Here is a 17,949-nt window from a genome sequence, read left to right as displayed (position 1 = left end):
TGCAATTGAAGTAAGGATTCTGAGGTTTGAGGAATCTATACAGTTGCAGGGTGAGAGTCCGAGTGATTATATGACGCGTTTGCAACTGTTGGCAGGTCAAGCATTTGCTAAAGAACCAGCTGATATTGTACGGAAGCGTGTTGTATGGCGATTTCTCTCTGGGTTGCACGATGCAGATGTTCGATCCCAATTGATTAGAGAGAAGTGGATGGAGTCAGAGGAGACTGCCAAGTCGTATGATGAGGTGGTGAAAATTGCATTGGCAGCGTTGTCTACTAAACGAGCAACTAAAGCAACAGGACCTAGGAATCCCAGTGTCCATGTGAATCAAATTGAGGGTACGTCCAATGTTTGTTTGATGGGGGACACACCGGAAACTATGGAGGTTGCAACTGTACAAGGAAATGCTGGATCATGGGGCAGCAAGAAGAGGGAATCCTATTCTTCTCGTAAATTTAAGTGCTATTATTGTAAAAGGACACGTGGGTGGATGGAAAGCATGTGCACGAAGAAGAGATGAAAATCCTGCTTGGTACCCTCCCCCCCCAGGTTCAAAGAAGAAATTTTCAGTGAGGACTGCTCCACACGGGAGCTTGGAGCAGTCTGTACAAATGAATTCTACTTCCGCTTTCCAACGCACTGTGGCTTGGTGCAGCCAAAGGTGAAGGGTCAAATGAGATATCGGCATGTGCTCTCCAGCCGAGCTGCAACTCGGGTATTGAAAAATATTACAAATTACGTTACTGTGGAGATGATGAAAACTAAGCATAATGCTTTGGTGGACACCGGAAGTGATTATTCTTTAGTTTCTGAGGATATCTTGAATGATGCTCAGAAATCTCTAGTCAGCTCGAGTAATATTACAGCTTGCGGAGCGAGCAGTGAAGAACTTCAAATTGAGGGAGAAATTCTGATGGATGTAAAGCTAGGCAAAACCATAGTGAGACAACATAGGTTCATTGTGGTATCTAAACTTGTTACAAGAGTAATACTTGGGATGGACTTGTGGATAAAACTTGGCACAGTCACTCTAGATTTGACAAAAGGGAGGTTGCGAGTGGATTCAATAAATTTATCATTGCCATTGAATACTGGGGAAAGGACACAATCACATAAATCATGCTCTGATGGAGTGGTGAAGCTCATTGTTAGAGCTGAGAATGCAGTTGTGATACCTCCTAGGACAGAATTATTTATATGCTGCTCTGCTGATGGGATGGTTCCAGATGAGCAGTATCTGTTGTGTCCCCAACGCCCTGAGGGTTCTCCAGTTGCCCCTCCTCATTGCTGCATCCAAGGTTCAATCAAGAAGAAAATGTATGTGAGAGTTGCAAATGTATCGGATAAACACGAAACTGTGCAGAGTGGAGAGGAGATCGGGGAACTAGAGCCCAGTGTGGTAGGATACGATGGCAACCATAGCCTTTTAAGTTCAATTGAGGGGAAAAGAGGAAATTTCATCATTGGAGAGTCTCTTACTTTTGAGCAGAAAGAGGAAATGGACAAGGTACTTCATGAGTTCAAGAATGTTTTCTATAATGGAGGCCCACTGCCACTGGTAAAGGTAAGGGTGGAGCACACAATCAGAGTTAACCCAGATTCAGCACCAATAGCAAATAGACCGCGGCGGTTGTCACTTGCTTTGGAGGCAGAAGTCAAGAAGGAGCTAAGCAAACTTCAGGATATGGGTGTAATAAAGAAATCATGTAGCCCTTGGGCAGCTCCTATTGTTTGCGCTCGTCGAGCTGATGGAAGCCTTCGGTTGGCTATTGATTATAGGGGAGCAAATAGCGTGTCCCAGCCAGCAACATTGCATCCAATTCCTGTGGTCGAGGATCTTCTTGATAGACTTGGTCAGGCAAAATACTTTTCAGTGCTTGATGCAAAGTCTGGATACCATCAGATGCCTCTTCGGAAGGAGGATTGTGAGGTCTCGGCCTTTGTAGTCCCATGGGGCCAGTTTGAATGGCATGGTAGAACTCCTTTTGGTCTGAAAGGGGCAGGTTATATGTTTCAACGGATGATGGCTACAATACTCAGTGATTGCAACTATACGGACGCATTGTGTTATCTCGACGACATACTGGTCTGGGGTTCAACATGGAAAGAACACATAGCAAGGCTCAGAAATGTGTTGAGCAGGATTCGTGATGCTGGTCTTGCGCTAGCCCCGAATAAGTGTAAATTTGGGGTGCGTGAAGTGGAGTATCTGGGTTCCGTGGTTGGTGATGGCATGCTTCGCATTAGTGAGCAAAGAGTTCATCAACTGAGGGATCTTCCTAGGCCTTTGACTGTCAGGCAGTTGCATCAGGCCATTGGGGCATTTTCTTATGTGCAAAAATGGATTCCAGGGATGTCACAGACTGCTAAGCCCCTGTATGAGGCTTTGGAAAAAACCCCGTCGAGCTGATGGAAGCCTTCGGTTGGCTATTGATTATAGGGGAGTAAATAGCGTGTCCCAGCCAGCAACATTGCATCCAATTTCTTATGTGCAAAAATGGATTCCAGGGATGTCACAGACTGCTAAGCCCCTGTATGAGGCTTTGGAAAAAAACCCACACCAGAAATTGCATTGGTCGGTCGAGATGGTTGAGGCTTTTGAGAGCTTAAAAACCAGGTAGCAAATGCTGTGGCACTCCATCTTCCTGACTATAGTAAACAGTTCGTTTTGATTACTGATGCAAGTGATGTTGGAGCAGGAGCAATGTTAGCCAACAAGTCAGCATCCAAGGAACTGTTACCAATTGCCTTTTACCACCATACATTCTCCAAATCCGAGCAGAGGTATTCAACGACGGAAAAGGAGTTACTGGCGGTTATCCTGGCAATAAAGAGGTTTCGGATGTACCTCTCCTCTGCACCGTTTGATCTGATAACGGACCATCAGGCATTAAGATGGCTAAACACCCTGGATATTAGAGAAGAGAGAGGACGTCGAGGGAGATGGATTGAAACAATTCAGCAGTTTGACATAAATCCAATTCATAAAAGTGGTCGCAGTGCTGTGATGTCCATGGCTGATTATCTGTCAAGAGTTGGTGCTGATGGAAATCTGGTATCGCATATTGCAAGTATAGCAGTAGGATCTTCGCAGCAGTGGGTCACAGCATTTGTGGATCCCAATGAAATGTTAGAAAAACAGCATTGCGATAAAGAGATCAGGGAAGTAGTGAACTTTATGGTTTGACAAACACAGCGTTTCCTTTTGGTATTTATTATCCAAACCTCACGGTACAAGATACAGTTCAGTACTGAATACTGAGAAATAGTATACACAGGAAGTAAACAATAATTATGATAGTTAACAGCAAAAGCAGTTAAGAACTATTACAGCAATAATTAGCATAACAGTTATATGAATATTACTTCGGAGAATAACAATCTTTAGACAGTTAAGTATACAAACTATCTCACTCCCCTTCTTATTTATGAGATGTTTGTCAATGCGAGAAAGTCACTGAATTGCCAAAACGTAATCCAGGAAGTCGAGCATATTATTTTTCCGATTCCCGTATCAATCGAGGAAGGGGCAAGAATCCTGTTAAGAGACTGGGCTTACGGCAGGTAGGACCCCGATGTTCAACTTTGGCAGCGTAGTCCCGAACAAGGAACAAACAAAATCTATCATCTGAAAAGCCCTTTCAGATGGACTAAAAAGCTTGCAAAATTATCCTGGGAAGAGGAAGGAAATCTCCAACCAGCTTCCTCTCCCGTATCACAACGAATGCCTGCTAACGCTTAAATTTATTGGCAGAATGGCAAAGTAAGTCCTGTCTTGCGCTTTCCTGAAGAGCGTCCTCTTGATGAATGCCTTTGTAAGAATCCTACTGAACGTTGTCGAGCGTCATGACGTGCAGGACGTCAAGCTTTTATATACCCCGTAGCTGCCTTACCGCAAAGTCTTGACTGCGGTAGAGCAAAAGAGATCTTCCCTTGAGCTTTCCTTAACTCCATCCAATCCTGGACTTTGCGAAAAGCAATATTAATTGACAGAGACCTCTTGAATTCATGAAACCTGTGGTCTTGCTGGGTTTCAAAGACGAAGTTGCCTGTTCACTTTAAGCTTCCTCCGAAGCACTGCTTACTTCACATTCTTTGCAGGTGAGGTAGAAGGGATCACCGAAGGTAGAGGTAAAAAATCTTTAGGCCCAAATCTGCTTGAAGAGTTCAACAGAAACGTTCAGCCAGGCGACACACCTGGTGTGCGCTGGCGCACGCTCGGCGTCCACTGGCGCGCACCCGCGTACGCTTGGCGTGCACCCGCGCGCGCCTGGCGTCCATCCGAGCGTCCCGTTCAAGCTGAGCGTCAAAAGAAGCGTGCAGAAAAGCGTCACGCTCCTGACAGGCGTCAAAACAAGCGAGAGAAACTGCCTTCAGAGAAGAGCGAGAGACATCTCGGAGAGAAATCCGACTGCACGAAGCAGTCTCAGGAGAAGGGTTGAACATGTGAGAATACGAGGGGCGAGGGAACGCCTTCTTATTCTCACAGTCACAAAGCTAGGAAGTCCACGCTCAAAAGCATCCTGCTACTATGACTTCTTTTTCCCTTTTTCTCGGTGGAAAGATGTACACTTATTCAGGCGACGTTCGCCTTCTTACTTCTCACTGCAACGCATGACGAGAGAGAGAGAGAGAGGACGTGAAGCGTCCTCTTCTATAAAGCTTCTATTTAGAGGGCGCGAGTCCTTCCGAAAGCTCCAACCCCTGCGCGGGGAGGACGCTTCGGAGGACGAGAAGCAATCCTTCAGGATTCGTGCACGTGCACGCACTTTGGCAGCCTGGGAGTATCTTCAGGTCTGCCGAAGGCACGTCAGATCGGTGGGGGTTCCTCGTAACCCTCCTTCAGCTTTCGACATGCTCTCTCCCCGTAACCTGGGAGTCAAGCAGAGGTCCCGGCCTAGAGGCGAAATAAGGCCGATCTGACGCACCCTCCATACACAAGGGGCACCTGTCACTGCACTTAGCCACTTCACTTTTGCTCTCTAAAGCAAGCACTTTCGATTCTAAGTTACGAATCGATACAGTATCAGAGAAAGGGCATTACCCTCTACAGACACTGTTTCAGGGCCCGAAGGCAACACTACAGGGTTAGGAGTAACAACTACAGAAGGGGCACTACACTTCACAACAATGATTGGAGAGCGAGCACTTTAGATTCCAAGATACAGATGGAATCTATAACGTAAAGGGCATTACCTCTCGCAGACATGAGCTCATAGCCCGTAGGCCATTATACACGGTTAGGGCAAAATAAAGTCTACAGGAAGGTTAGCAGGTTCACTACCCTGACTTTTGTTTACTGATTAATTGCGTACATACGAATCATACGTCTTCCTTACGGAATTAGACAAAGTCTCACACTCCTTACATGACAAATCTCAACAAAGGAAAGAAACCCACCCCTACCCCTCGTTCATACCAAGTGCGGATCTACCGAAGCTTTCGGTAGCCACACCCTATCTTTGCAGACAACACCATCTGAAACTAGCCTAACTAGATTCAGATATCTTATGCAAAAATGAATCAAATTCAAATCAATTTATGATAGCGTATGCCTAGCAACAAATCCAAGTAAATAAATCAAAAGACAATTAGGATACTTAGCGGCAATGAAGTTTCAAAATCCTAAGACGGAGATACTGAAAACAGGTGTTTACAGTACGGCGACAGAAAAAAATATGAATAGAAAATGGGAATGGTTCCTGGTACCCGCCTCCCAGCGGCAGGAATGGGTACTAACCACCTGGCCGACCACTGCGTGTGCCGGAAGTTTTTGAAATTCTGTCGGACTCAGAAAAATACAGCTATATATATATCTGACAGGTAAGTTTCATGAACAAAACAGTAAATTCCATTTACCTCTCCAGCACCCAATAACTGCTCTAGAATCCTCACAGAAACTTCTGCCCCTCTCTCCAGAACATTCAATATACTGTCTTGTACTTCCCGTGATTCTTGTGTAGGGTCTTGTTGACCAGGGCTGAGGAAGTTAATAAAAATGTTGTTTTAGTACCTTTCAATCCCTGAGGCTAATTTGTGAAGTTTCCTTAAGATGTCTTCAGAATTACTGAAAAACTAGATTTTTGCATCATCTAAAATTATGTGATGAACATGAAAACCATCACTGTAAATATTAGGTAACTGTTACTGAATAGAAGCAGTACTGATACAATACAGGACTACAAAGAGAACGTATAACTAAATTAAACTGTAGTCAACCAGCCAATCAATTTGACACCAAACTACATACCAGACCATAACACTATTACTATCAGTTTTACACCATGCCATTTACCTGACGTTACCAACATTTACACAACTTCCAAAAATCGTGAAAACCTCCAACAAGCATCAAACTTACATGGGAACGCTAGAAACTTTGATGGGCTTTTGAGGGAGCTTTGCTCTGACAATTGCTCTTAATGCATAGCGGTGATATAGAGCAACACTAAAAAGCTGAGATGGCAATAAGGGCCCAGTATCTAAATTCACATGTGATACTGGGTTACTTAATTCGCCAAGCGTCTTATGAAGCAATGCAACCAACAATGAATCTTGCATGTGTTGAGGTAATCTGTGAAAAAAAATTAAATCATCATTAATAATCATATGGCAGACATGACATATATCAAACCAAATAAGGTCAGTATATTATTACTTTAATATTACATCAATAGTTATATACTATAAGGTTTGACTAAAAAAGGTCATTGAAAAAGAGAACAACACATACTTTTGTTCAAATGTGTCTAAATCCCAGTTAAGATGAGCTGCTGCTTTGAGGGCCAGAATGGATAAAGCCTCCTTTTTCGTACTTGTTTCCTGAGAATTTGTGTCAACCGTTTCAACCTGTAAGATAATTCAAATTTATATAATGCAATTCCAAGATTGTAATGGATCACAACCTTTGGGTACTATATCTATTTAATGTGGGCACAATATATGCTTGACACAGTAAAATATTGCAATAAAAATGTATACAATACCATATTAAATTACCTAAATTTACTTACTTCATTGTTACTACTGTCTGTCCTCTTCACTGAGTTGTATATGAACTGAATAATAAGTCCTATGGCAGAAGGTTCTGGAAAAAAAGCACAAACAAATTGTACAAATACTACAGAATATGCATGGGCAGTAACAAATTTTTCAGAAACTTGAAATTTTTATAACTAGTCTGATAGTTTATAATAGAATATATCACTCCTGAATGTTCCACTAAAGTTATACGTGAAATAGGATGCTTAAAAGCAAAGCTGTTGTATAAAGAGTGATCATAACTCATCACTGCACTAGGTCAGGAATGTGGACTTAAGCATACTCTTTAAGCAAATCCATCAAAATTACCATTCCTTTGACAGCAACCTATTTCAATCTTTAATCAAAAGTTAGAAGTGAGATGACAGATTTGTGCAGTATCATAAAATTTTCTGTAATTTCACATTGCATGACAGCATAAGGAAAAACCATCCAATAAAAATTATAATCTACATTTCCAAAAATTTCCTTATTTCTCAGCAACTTCTTCCATATTCCTAATTTTACACATTACATCGCAAAACATACTCACCTGGGTTTTCTTGGTTTAAATGCGATTCTAATAATGTTGGGTTGAGCAAGAACTCAAACCAAGCAACTGAATCTGATGCCATTCCTGATACGAAGTTTATCTAACCTGAAATAATAAAGTTAATATCTTTTAAAACAATTTTATGCCTAATACATATAACATATAAAAACCCCTGCCTTACTATACTAGTATGTACTTTTATGCTTCACACTGAGCATTTGGAAATCTAACACATACCTCTGTGAACCAATTAATTCTATATTAATAATTCTGGAGCCTGTATGCAGCAAAACACAACTAGTTTTTTACAAAATATTTTATTAGCAACATCAATTAAGTAACACACCATTGAGTGATGTCAGTCAAAACTGAAGTTTCCATAATCTACAATCTATTTCTAATTATCAAACATTAGTTTCTAAATATGTTTGGAAGCTTCAACTTTCAGAAATGGCTATATCTAAAACTTTTCACTTTATCACTGCATCTACTCCGCTCATACTTTTGACAGGCTACTACATGAATCATAACTTTCATATACAAATGTTATAAGCTTACCATAAAATACTTTAACATTACTAAAACTACTGAAAATTCACCTTAATCCAATAAGTAACCACATGAAGTAGAGTAAATATCTAAAATTGACATGATGCAACGGCAGAATCATTTAGACTTTGCTACACCTGAATCATTCCCCAAACTCTTATCATTAATGCTCCTTGTCATTTCAAGAAACAGTACCACACTCATTCCTCACCACTGTTGTTGCTAAGATATATGGCCAAGTTAGACTATTAAGATCGCAGGCTTGAAACAAAGTCATCTTCTCAGTACATATTAACCATGTTAACTATGTAGCAGTTATATAAGATAGCCCAGAAGACTGAAAACAACTGCCATTATACTTTCTGAAGATAACTGCTAGTATACTTTCTGAAGAAAATGCATTTCTTGGGAAAAAAATTAGTATTAATAAACATGAATGATTCTGCCTATATCTATAACAGAAGAGACCCTTCTATCTTTGTTCCACCTACCAAGATCAAACTAAGCTAAACACAACTAACAAGGCATCTGCCTCTTGATAACAAATACCCAGACAGTGGTTTTATCATAAAACTCTAGAATACAGATTACATCTCACTCCACTGGTAAGGTATGGTGTTTTCCTGAAATATTTTTGTTTTAGCTTCTCTCAATATTATAAACTTGTTTTTTGATGCATTAACCTCATCTATCCAAACAATACCACTGAGGTGTTTAACCAGACTTGTCAAAGGCAAAACTTTGCTTGACAATTCTAGAGAAGCCCTACTATGGCTCAGTGCATTACCAGTGGACACATAAGACCAGGGACAAGAGCACAGATAGGTCAATAGGAGTAAAATTGGCTAAGTTAACATGTTATTATCTCATTTCTGTTGTATTTTGAGGTTTCCCCAAAACATAAAATCTCATAAAGATACAATAAGGGCTGATGCACGCCAACATCGGACACTTTCTAAATGTTTCAGAAACATACTAATCCAGCCATGGATTTAAACAGCATTACTAGTTTCACATTCAAATGGCTAATGAAAACGCTAATGAATTGCAATGACTTATTTGATTCATTATTTAAATTTTGAAGGTAAGTAATAAGCAGTAATAAATGACAATGTACATTCCCTATGGAGTGATATTATTGGTCATCTCTTAACCTGGGAAATGTGTCAATATAATTTTACAACAGTCCAGTGTTGCAGCTATCCTGACGTAAATGCTACTCTTCAGAATCTAATGCATAACTTCACCAATGCCTTCGTAATTACTTCATGCATGTATCATCAAAATATTTTTTCCCTCGTCCTCTTTGCAATAAACCATCAAGGTTAATTTTACTGGACAACATGGCATTTTGCCAGATGAAGAGCATTGGTAGTGGGCTGGTCAGTTGTCACATAGGTGGGGAGCGAGTTGGGTATAACGGGCTTGTTCTTGGGCCCAGTAGAGGGTAGCATATTTTTACTTACTACATTCCTTGTTATGTTATGATGTTTTAGCTTATTTTTGAACAGGTAACCATTCCAACTTACTATTACAGGCAGTCCCCGGTTATCGGCGGTCTCGATTATCAGCGATCAGGTTTTATGGGACTTGTCTAGTGCAGCGCCATAATGTGCCAATTTCCAGTTATCAGAACTGATACACACCTAACAGAGGCGCCATTATACATAAATATATATAGGTAAACTAGTTCTAAACATTAGAACTTCTATCAGACAAATAATTTTATCATGAAAAAAATACAAATTAAGTAAGGTCATGAGGGAATTTGTGAGAAGAGAGAAAATGGCACTCTAAAGAGGCTTACAGCAGTCCCCCCTACAACCACTCAAGAGGCTTGTAGCAGTTCTTGGGTTACCTAAAAGAAAAAAAAATTAAAGTATGTACTACTTTTTTACAAAACTTTATTACCTTGCGATATGTGTCTAATTCATCAAATAAACAGCAAAACTTATATAAATTTTAATAAAATAACATTATATTTTAGTGTTTTAATATACGTATTTCAATATTAAGATAATAGGCCCAAATTAGGTTAGGCTTACGTGCCCTCAGAAATTTTGGATTAATCTACCCTAGCTGCCTAATATTTCAATCAATATATCCTAGGCTAATCGACCTCTATTTTTCTCATAGACTAACACTTCAGTTTAGCTTCACTCCCAGAGGCTATGCTAAATGTACTTTAACAAAACCATAGACCATGCAAACTTTAAGGTCAGCCAATTTAAAAAAAAAAAAAAAAAAAAAAAAAAAAAAAAAAAAAAAAAAAAAAAAACAAAAAAAAAAAAAAAAAAAAAAAAAAAAAAAAAAAAAAAAAAAAAAAAAAAACAGTGGAAAGAGGAAGACATGAAAATGCATATGGTATACAGAAAAGAATTTTAAAAATCTTCTGTACCCTCCATGGGAATATTTCCAACCCTATTTAGGTCCTCTTTGTTGACACAATCATAAAAATGATATTGTTAGTATACAATAAAGTTTTGTACATACTTACCTGGCAGATATATACTTAGCTTAGGTCTCTGACGTCACGACAGAAAAATTCAAACTCGCGGCACACGCTACCGGTAGGTCAGGTGATCTACCTTACCCGCCGCTGGGAGGCGGGTGTAAGAACCAGTCACCCCCCTTTATTGTCAGGTTATTTTCTTCCACCTGTCTCCTGAGGGGAGGCTGGGCGGGCCATCAATCGTATATATCTGCCAGGTAAGTATGTACAAAACTTTATTGTATACTAACAATATCATTTTTGTACATGAACTTCCCTGCCAGATATATACTTAGCTGATTGACACCCTTGGTGGAGGGAAAGAGACACATACTTACTTATGAAAGTGGGGACAACACATGTTAAAGGAATACATAATATAAACCTCTGGTTCTTACCTGATTTAGGCAGGAAGACTTGATAGTTACTGTCTATTAGTCTGCGTTGCCTAAAGAGTCTCAGCGAGGGCGTGACCTATGGCTGAAGAACTTTTGGGTCTACCAATGGGAACTGAGTCCACTTACTTGGCAGAATCCAAGCAGGATCTGGTCAATGGGATCAAACCCGCTTACATGCCAGAGCCTATCACTACCAATTGCAAGGAGCCTCAAGCACAACCGATCACCTAACCAAATACTAACATTAGTATACGAAAGAAGGAGCTGCCTCCTGCAACCTCCTTCGTACAACCAAAAAACTCTAACTTAAAACTAACAGGGAAAAAGGATTAAAAAGGATGTGTTTCAGCTCCCTGCCCCAGCACTGAATCCGCCGATACGTACGGGCCTAGCCCAAAAACACTTATCATACGTAATCGATACGTCCCTTAGGTAGTGATTAGAGAAGACTGATTCACACCTCCAAAAGTGGCCTTCATAGGTTTTGTAATGACAAATTCTTCTTGAAAGCCAAAGACGTCGCGATGGCCGTACTTCGTGCGCCTTGACTTTCAGAAGGTTAAACTGTTGCTGATTGCAAGAAGTGTGTGCTTCTCTAATAATATTCCTGATAAAGAATGAGAGTGCATTTTTAGATAAGGGCCAACTGGGGTCCCTTATTACAGAGCACCAGAGATTGCTCTCATTAGCGGCAAGTCTTTTCTTCCTCTGAAGATAATATTTCAGGCTTCTCACCGGGCAAAGAGATCTCCTCTTCTGTCCCAACTAAGGAGGATAAGCTTTTGATTTTTGAAGCTCCTGGGCCACGGCGAAGAAGGGTTTTTATTCTTGGCTAGGAAAGCCGGAAGAAAAGAGCAAACCGCGGAGCCTCCTTGAAACCTACCTCACCTTCTAGAGCCTGCAGCTCGCTGACCCTCTTCGCTGACGCTAACGCACAGAGAAAAAGAGTCTTCATCAAAAGGTCTCTGAACGAAGCAGCATGGGAGGTTCGAACCTTGAGGACCTCAGGAAGAGCAGCACGACATCAAGATTCCCAGCTAGGCACTAAGGAGGAGGTTCTTTTAACCGTTTCAAACGATCTGATTAAATCATGGAGGTCCTTGTCCTCAGATATGTTTAATCCTCTATGACGAAAAACTGAGGAAAGCATGCTCCTGTATCCCTTGATGGTGGAGACAACCAACCCGCATTTTTCCCTCAGGAAGATAAGGAAATCTGCAATCTGAGTCACAGAGGTACTGGAGGAGGAAACTTTATGAGTCCTGCACCAGCGTCGAAAACATCCCACTTCGACTGGTAGACTCTAGATGTGGAAGGTCTACGTGCATTGGCAATAGCCCTTGCAGACTTTGCCGAAAAGCCCTTAGCTCTTGACGAGACTCTTGATAGTCCTGAATCCAGTCAGACTGAGAGCGGGGAGGTTTTTTTGTGAAACCTGTCGAAGTGGGGCTGTTTGAGCAGATCGACTCTTAGAGGTAGGGATCTTGGGACATCCACCAGCCATTCCAGTACCTCTGTGAACCAGTCGTGGGCGGGCAGAACGGAGCTATCAACGTCATCCTTGTTCCCTCTGACGCTGCGAATTTCCTTAACGTTTCCCCTATAATCTTGAAAGGCGGGAACGCGTAAAGATCCAGATTCCTCCAATCCATCAGGAATGCATCTATTGCCACTGCTCTTGGGTCTGCAATAGGGGAGCAGTATAGATCTATCCGCGCATCCTGGAGGTCGCAAAATAGATCGAGATGGGGCCTGCCCCACGTCTCCACAGCTCCTGGCATACGTCCGCGTGCAGAGTCCACTGAGGGAAGGACTTGATTCCTTCTGCTTAGCAGATCCGCTCTGACATTTCTTTCTCCCTGTACGAACCTGGTGAGAAGCTTATGTTCCTTTCCTCTGACCACAAGAGGAGTGATCTCGCTGTCTCGTACAGGGAGAAAGAGTGAGTCCCCCCCTGTTTCCGAATGTAAGCCAGGGCTGTAGTGTTGTCGGAGTTTGATCTGAACATATTTCCCTTTTACGAGGGGTTCGAAGGTCTTGAGAGCTAACCAAATCGCTGTTAGCTCCTTCTTGTTGATGTGCCAGGACACCTGATCCCCCATCCAGGTGCCTGACACTTCTCTCGACCCGAGAGTAGCTCCCCAACCTTTGTCCGAAGCGTCTGCATACAACACTAGGTTGGGGTTCCGAACCTGCAAGGAAAGGCCTTCCTTGAACAATAGAGGGTCTAGCCACCAACGTAGATCCTCCTTTATCTCTTTGCGAAATCTTGAACGCAAAGTTCAGACCTTGAGACTTCCGATCCAGTTCCTCGTCAGGAAGAACTGTAGGGGTCTGAGGTGCAACCTTCCTAGAGAAACGAATTGCTCCAGCGAGGAGAGTGTCCCCAACAGACTCATCCACTCCCTCGCTGTGCATACATCTTTCTCTAGAAAGATTGCTACCTTCTCCAAACCTCGGGTTATCCTCTCTGGGGACGGATACGCCCGAAAAACCTGAGAAGCATCAGAATCCCCAGATAGATACACTCTTGACTGGGGATTAGCTGTGACTTCTCGAAATTCACTAGCAAACCCAGAGAAGCTGCTAGATCCAACGTCACTCGTAAGTCCTCCAGACATTTCTCCTTGGATTTGGCCCTGATAAGCCAATCGTCCAAGTAGAGGGAAATCCTCACTCCCTCGAGATGAAGCCACTGGGCAACGTTCTCATCAGTCCTGTGAATACTTGGGGGGCCGTGGAAAGGCCGAAGCATAGGGCCCTGAACTGAAAAACATCCCTCCCTCCCCACATGAATCTGAGATATTTGCGAGAAGAAGGATGGATCGGCACATGGAAGTAAGCGTCCCTGAAGGTCCAGCGACACCATCCAGTCCCCGGGACGAAGAGCTGCTAAGACTGATGACGTCGTCTCCATAGCGAACTTCCTCTTCTTCACAAAGACATTCAGGGCGCTTACGTCCAGAAACCGGTCTCCATCCTCCTGAGTTCTTGTGGGAACTAGGAACAGACGGTTGTAGAACCCCGCTGAAAGGGGGTCCTGAACCATCTCTATTGCCTCTTTCTCTAACATCAGCTCTACCGCTAGAGCGAGGGCTTGATTCATTAGTGGGTCTTTGATATTTGGCCACCAGTGCCCTTGGAGTGGTGGTCAAGGGTGGTCTCGAAATAAAGGGAATGAGGTATCCCCTCTTGATGATCGCGAGGGACCAGTTGTCCGCCCCCTTTCGTGCCCAGACATCTGCAAAGTTCAGAAGTCTGGCACCCACAGTTGTCTGGAGGACACCCGAACTATTTCTTGGCCCTAATAGACCGGGAGAAGGTCCTTCCTCTTCTAGGTGGTCTCGAACCTCTGGAGGAAGAAGAGCGAGACGAAGGTCCTCCTCGAAAGGGTTCTTGCCTACTTTGAGCCTCTTTCTTCGTCTTCTGCTGAAACGAAGGTTTCGGAATTCTAGCCGAGCGAGCTAGCATATCCTGCGTCGCTTTGCTGATAACGAGCTGGAGATATCGTTAATAGTCTTCTTGGGGAAGAGTTGCGGGGAAAGCTGTGAATACAGCAAGGAAGCTCTCTGTGCGTGAGAAACCGCCTTGTAAGAAAAGAGCAGAAAACGGCCCTCTTCTTTACCACTCCTGCACCAAAAAGTGAAGCAATTTCCCCGGAACCGTCTCTCACTGCCTTGTCCATGCAAGACAGAAACTGCGTGGAGGTCTTCAGGGCGAAAGAGTGTCTTGCTCTTGAGTCCTCTTAGCCAACACTCCCAGGGTCCAGTCAAGAAAGTTAAAAAACTTCTAAGACTCGGAACATTCCCTTCAGAAGGTGATCCAACTCGCTCATACCCCACGTCGTCTTCGCAGAATTCAGCGCCGAGCGACGTGCGGAATCGACCAACGAAGAGAAGTCCGAGTCTGCAGAAGAGAAGCGTTAGACCCAAGGGCTCTCCTGACTCGTACCAGAACCCCATCTTACCCGTCAGCTTGGACGGGGGAAAAGAAAAAACTGTCTTGCCCTTCTCTTCTTTTGAAAGGCAACCAGTCGTCAAAGTTCTTCATAGCCTTCTTCATAGACACTGTAGGCTTCCAATCTTAACGACTGAAGACTTCTTAGCCGTATTGGTCGTTTGAAAATAAGGAAGGAGGAGACGGAGGAGCAACGGCCGAAAGAGCTCCCCAAAATCTTGCAAGAGGAAGTCTGTAAGTCTCTTATACCGAAGAAACCGAAGCATCCTTGGGCAAATCTTCCTCCGAATCAGCAACAAATTCTACCGAAGAATGACTTCTAGAAGCTCTACTGCCCGGAGGAGAGCTAATCCTTGGGAGAGCGCCTGTTCGGAGAGCGACTACTGGAAGAAAAAACCACCTGGGAGAGCGCTTACACGGGGAAGCGCCTACCAGGAGAGCGCCTACCAGGAGAGCGCCTACTTAGAGAGCGCTCCAGGGAGAGCCTACTAGGAGAGCGCCTAGTTGGAGAGCGCCTACTAGGAGAGCGCCTACTTTTGAGAGCGCCTCCCAGGAGAGAGCCTACTTGGGTAGAGCGCCTGCTAGGAGAGCGCCTACTTGGGGAGCGCCTACTATGGAGAGCGCCTACAAGTGGAGGCCCGACTGTCGGAAACAGATTCTAACTCCACAGGAAGAGCGTCTGGATAAGGGAGAGCGCCTATCAGGCTCTCTGCGCCTGCTAGGCTCTTGGCGCCTGCCATCCTCACTACGCCTGCCAGGCTCTTGACGCCTGCCACGGGGAGAGAAAACATCCACAGATGAATCCCTGTCAGAAGCGCGGCGCTTACAAGGCTCTGAGCGCCTATCCAATGGGGAGTGATCTAACGGAGGAGAAAACTTCCGTTGCCGCCTACCAGGCTCTTGGCGCCTACTAGGCTCTTGGCGCCTATAGGCTTTTTCCCTTTTTTTGATGCCTACTAGGATCCGAGCGTCCGTCAAAAGGAGAGTGGCCACCAGGCGAAGAAACTCTTCCTTCGCTCCTGACGAAAATGATATTGTAATGATACAATTAAGTTTGTTCATACTTAACCCTGGCAGATATATATATAGCGTATTTTTCCGAATCCGACAGAAATTTAAAACACTTACGACACACGCAGTGGGAGTCAGGTGGTTAGTACCCATTCCCGCCGCTGGGAGGCGGGTATCAGGAATCATTCCCATTTTCTATTCATAATTTTTTATTTCCACCGTCTCCTGAGGGAGGTGGGTGGGTACTTGATTATATATATCTGCCAGGTAAGTATGAACAAACTTAATTGTATCATTACAATATCATTTTGTTCATGAAACTTACCTGTCAGATATATATATAGCTGAATCCCACCTTTGGTGGTGGGAGTAGACAGAATAGAAGATTTTAGGAAACATATATATGCAGATAATTGATATCTTGATTCCTTACCTGTTAGCATAGCTGACTTCGTGGTTACTGCCGCGTAAGTCTGCTTGTGCTACTAGAGTTGCCAGCGAGGTAGAGACCTATATAGCTGGTGCACTCCAGATGATCTGTCAACAGGGGCGAGACCACGACGTGACTAGACCATTGACCATACAAATGAGGGCAACGAAGTAAAAACCAAACCACCTGGCGTAGCCTACCAAAAGTATCCCACATAGACTAAGCTAATGGAAGGGAGATCCGCCGCAGGCGGTCAACCCCACAACCATAACACAAGTTAAAAACTCCCCTAAACCATTAAAGGATAGGATGAGCGCTACTCCTGCCCCCAAAACAGTGTCTGCAGCGACGTATGGTCCGAGCGAGTAACAATTTTCGTATGTTGCTTTCACCTCCCGCAGGTAGTGTGAAGCGAACACCGAATTGCTTCGCCAATAAGTGGCGCCCAAAATGTCTTTGATTGCCATATTTTTGTGAAAAGCCACCGAAGTAGCAATAGCCCTCAACTCGTGGGCTTTCACTTTCAGAAGCTCCATGTCACTTTCACTACACTTTTTCATGGGCTTCCTTAACCGTACTTCTTAAGAAGAACGCCAGTGCATTCTTCGACATCGGAAGATCTGGTTTTTTCACAGAGCACCACAAGTTCTCCGAAGAACCTCTGCATGCTCTGGTTCTCTGCAAATAAAACTTGAGAGCCCTGACAGGACACAGGACTCTCTCAGCTTCAGGTCCCACTAGCTCCGACCAGCCCTTGATCTCGAACGTTCTTGGCCAAGGGTTGGAAGGTTCTCGTTCTTTGCTAAGAACGTAGGACTTAAGGAACAAACTGCACTATGATCCTTGAACCCAATATGCTTGCTTATGACTTGAATTTCGCTAACCTCTTCGCCGTCGCCAGAGCGGTTAGGAAAATGGTCTTCTTAGTAAGATTCCTAAGCGAGGCTAAATGGAGCGGTTCAATTGACTCGACATGAGAAACTTCAGTACCACGTCTAAGTTCCACGATGGTACTTTAGGTTGGAGAACTTTCACAGTCCTCAAATGATCTAATGAGATCATGAATGTCTCTATCATTCGCTAAGTCGAGTCCTCTATGTCTGAAGACCACAGAAAGCACGCTTCTGTAGCCTTTAATCGTGGGAACGGCTAGTTTCGCTTCTTTCCTAAGGTGAAGAAGGAAATCTGCTATCTGGCTCACAGAGGTTGAGGTGGAGGAAATGCCCTTCCTTCTGCACCAACTTCTAAAGACAGCCCACTTTGATTGGTAAACTGCGATTGAGGAGGGCCTCCTTGCGGTGGCAATCGCCGTTGCCACAGGTCTTGAAAAACCCCTCGCTCTGGCCAACTTCTTGATAGTCTGAACGCAGTCAGACTCAGAGCGGGGAGGTTTTTGTGGTACCTCTCGAAGTGGGGCTGTCTGAGTAGATTTTTTTTTTGGGAATCTTTAAAAACCTTAGGGGCAGAGTCCTCGGAAAGTCTACTAGGAAGGACATCACCTCCGTGAACCAGTCGGCCGCTGGCCAGAAGGGGGCGATGA

The 17,949-nt window shown here is 43.6% G+C and overlaps 1 protein-coding gene across 2 annotated transcripts in view; it reads right to left on the bottom strand.

The window, feature by feature from the left end:
• Positions 1–17,949, bottom strand: part of LOC135204098 (integrator complex subunit 8-like) — a 101,489-nt gene that overhangs the window by 51,413 nt on the left and 32,127 nt on the right. Inside the window, exons 2-7 of one of the 2 annotated variants that reach the window (XM_064234103.1) lie at positions 9,652–9,768; positions 7,574–7,678; positions 7,014–7,087; positions 6,734–6,849; positions 6,362–6,574; positions 5,860–5,980 (exon numbers count right to left, since the gene is read on the bottom strand). In XM_064234103.1, the coding sequence (XP_064090173.1) occupies positions 5,860–5,980; positions 6,362–6,574; positions 6,734–6,849; positions 7,014–7,087; positions 7,574–7,655 (606 nt within the window). In that variant the 5' untranslated portion in view covers positions 7,656–7,678; positions 9,652–9,768. The remainder of the gene's footprint in view (positions 1–5,859; positions 5,981–6,361; positions 6,575–6,733; positions 6,850–7,013; positions 7,088–7,573; positions 7,679–9,651; positions 9,769–17,949) is intronic. The other variant, XM_064234102.1, reaches the window with a different exon arrangement.

The sequence above is a fragment of the Macrobrachium nipponense genome, chromosome 44 (genome assembly GCF_015104395.2).
Source record: "Macrobrachium nipponense isolate FS-2020 chromosome 44, ASM1510439v2, whole genome shotgun sequence".
Classification (NCBI taxonomy): domain Eukaryota; kingdom Metazoa; phylum Arthropoda; class Malacostraca; order Decapoda; family Palaemonidae; genus Macrobrachium; species Macrobrachium nipponense.
Note: the sequence above shows the minus strand (reverse complement) of the source record. Positions and strands in the feature narration are given on the sequence as shown.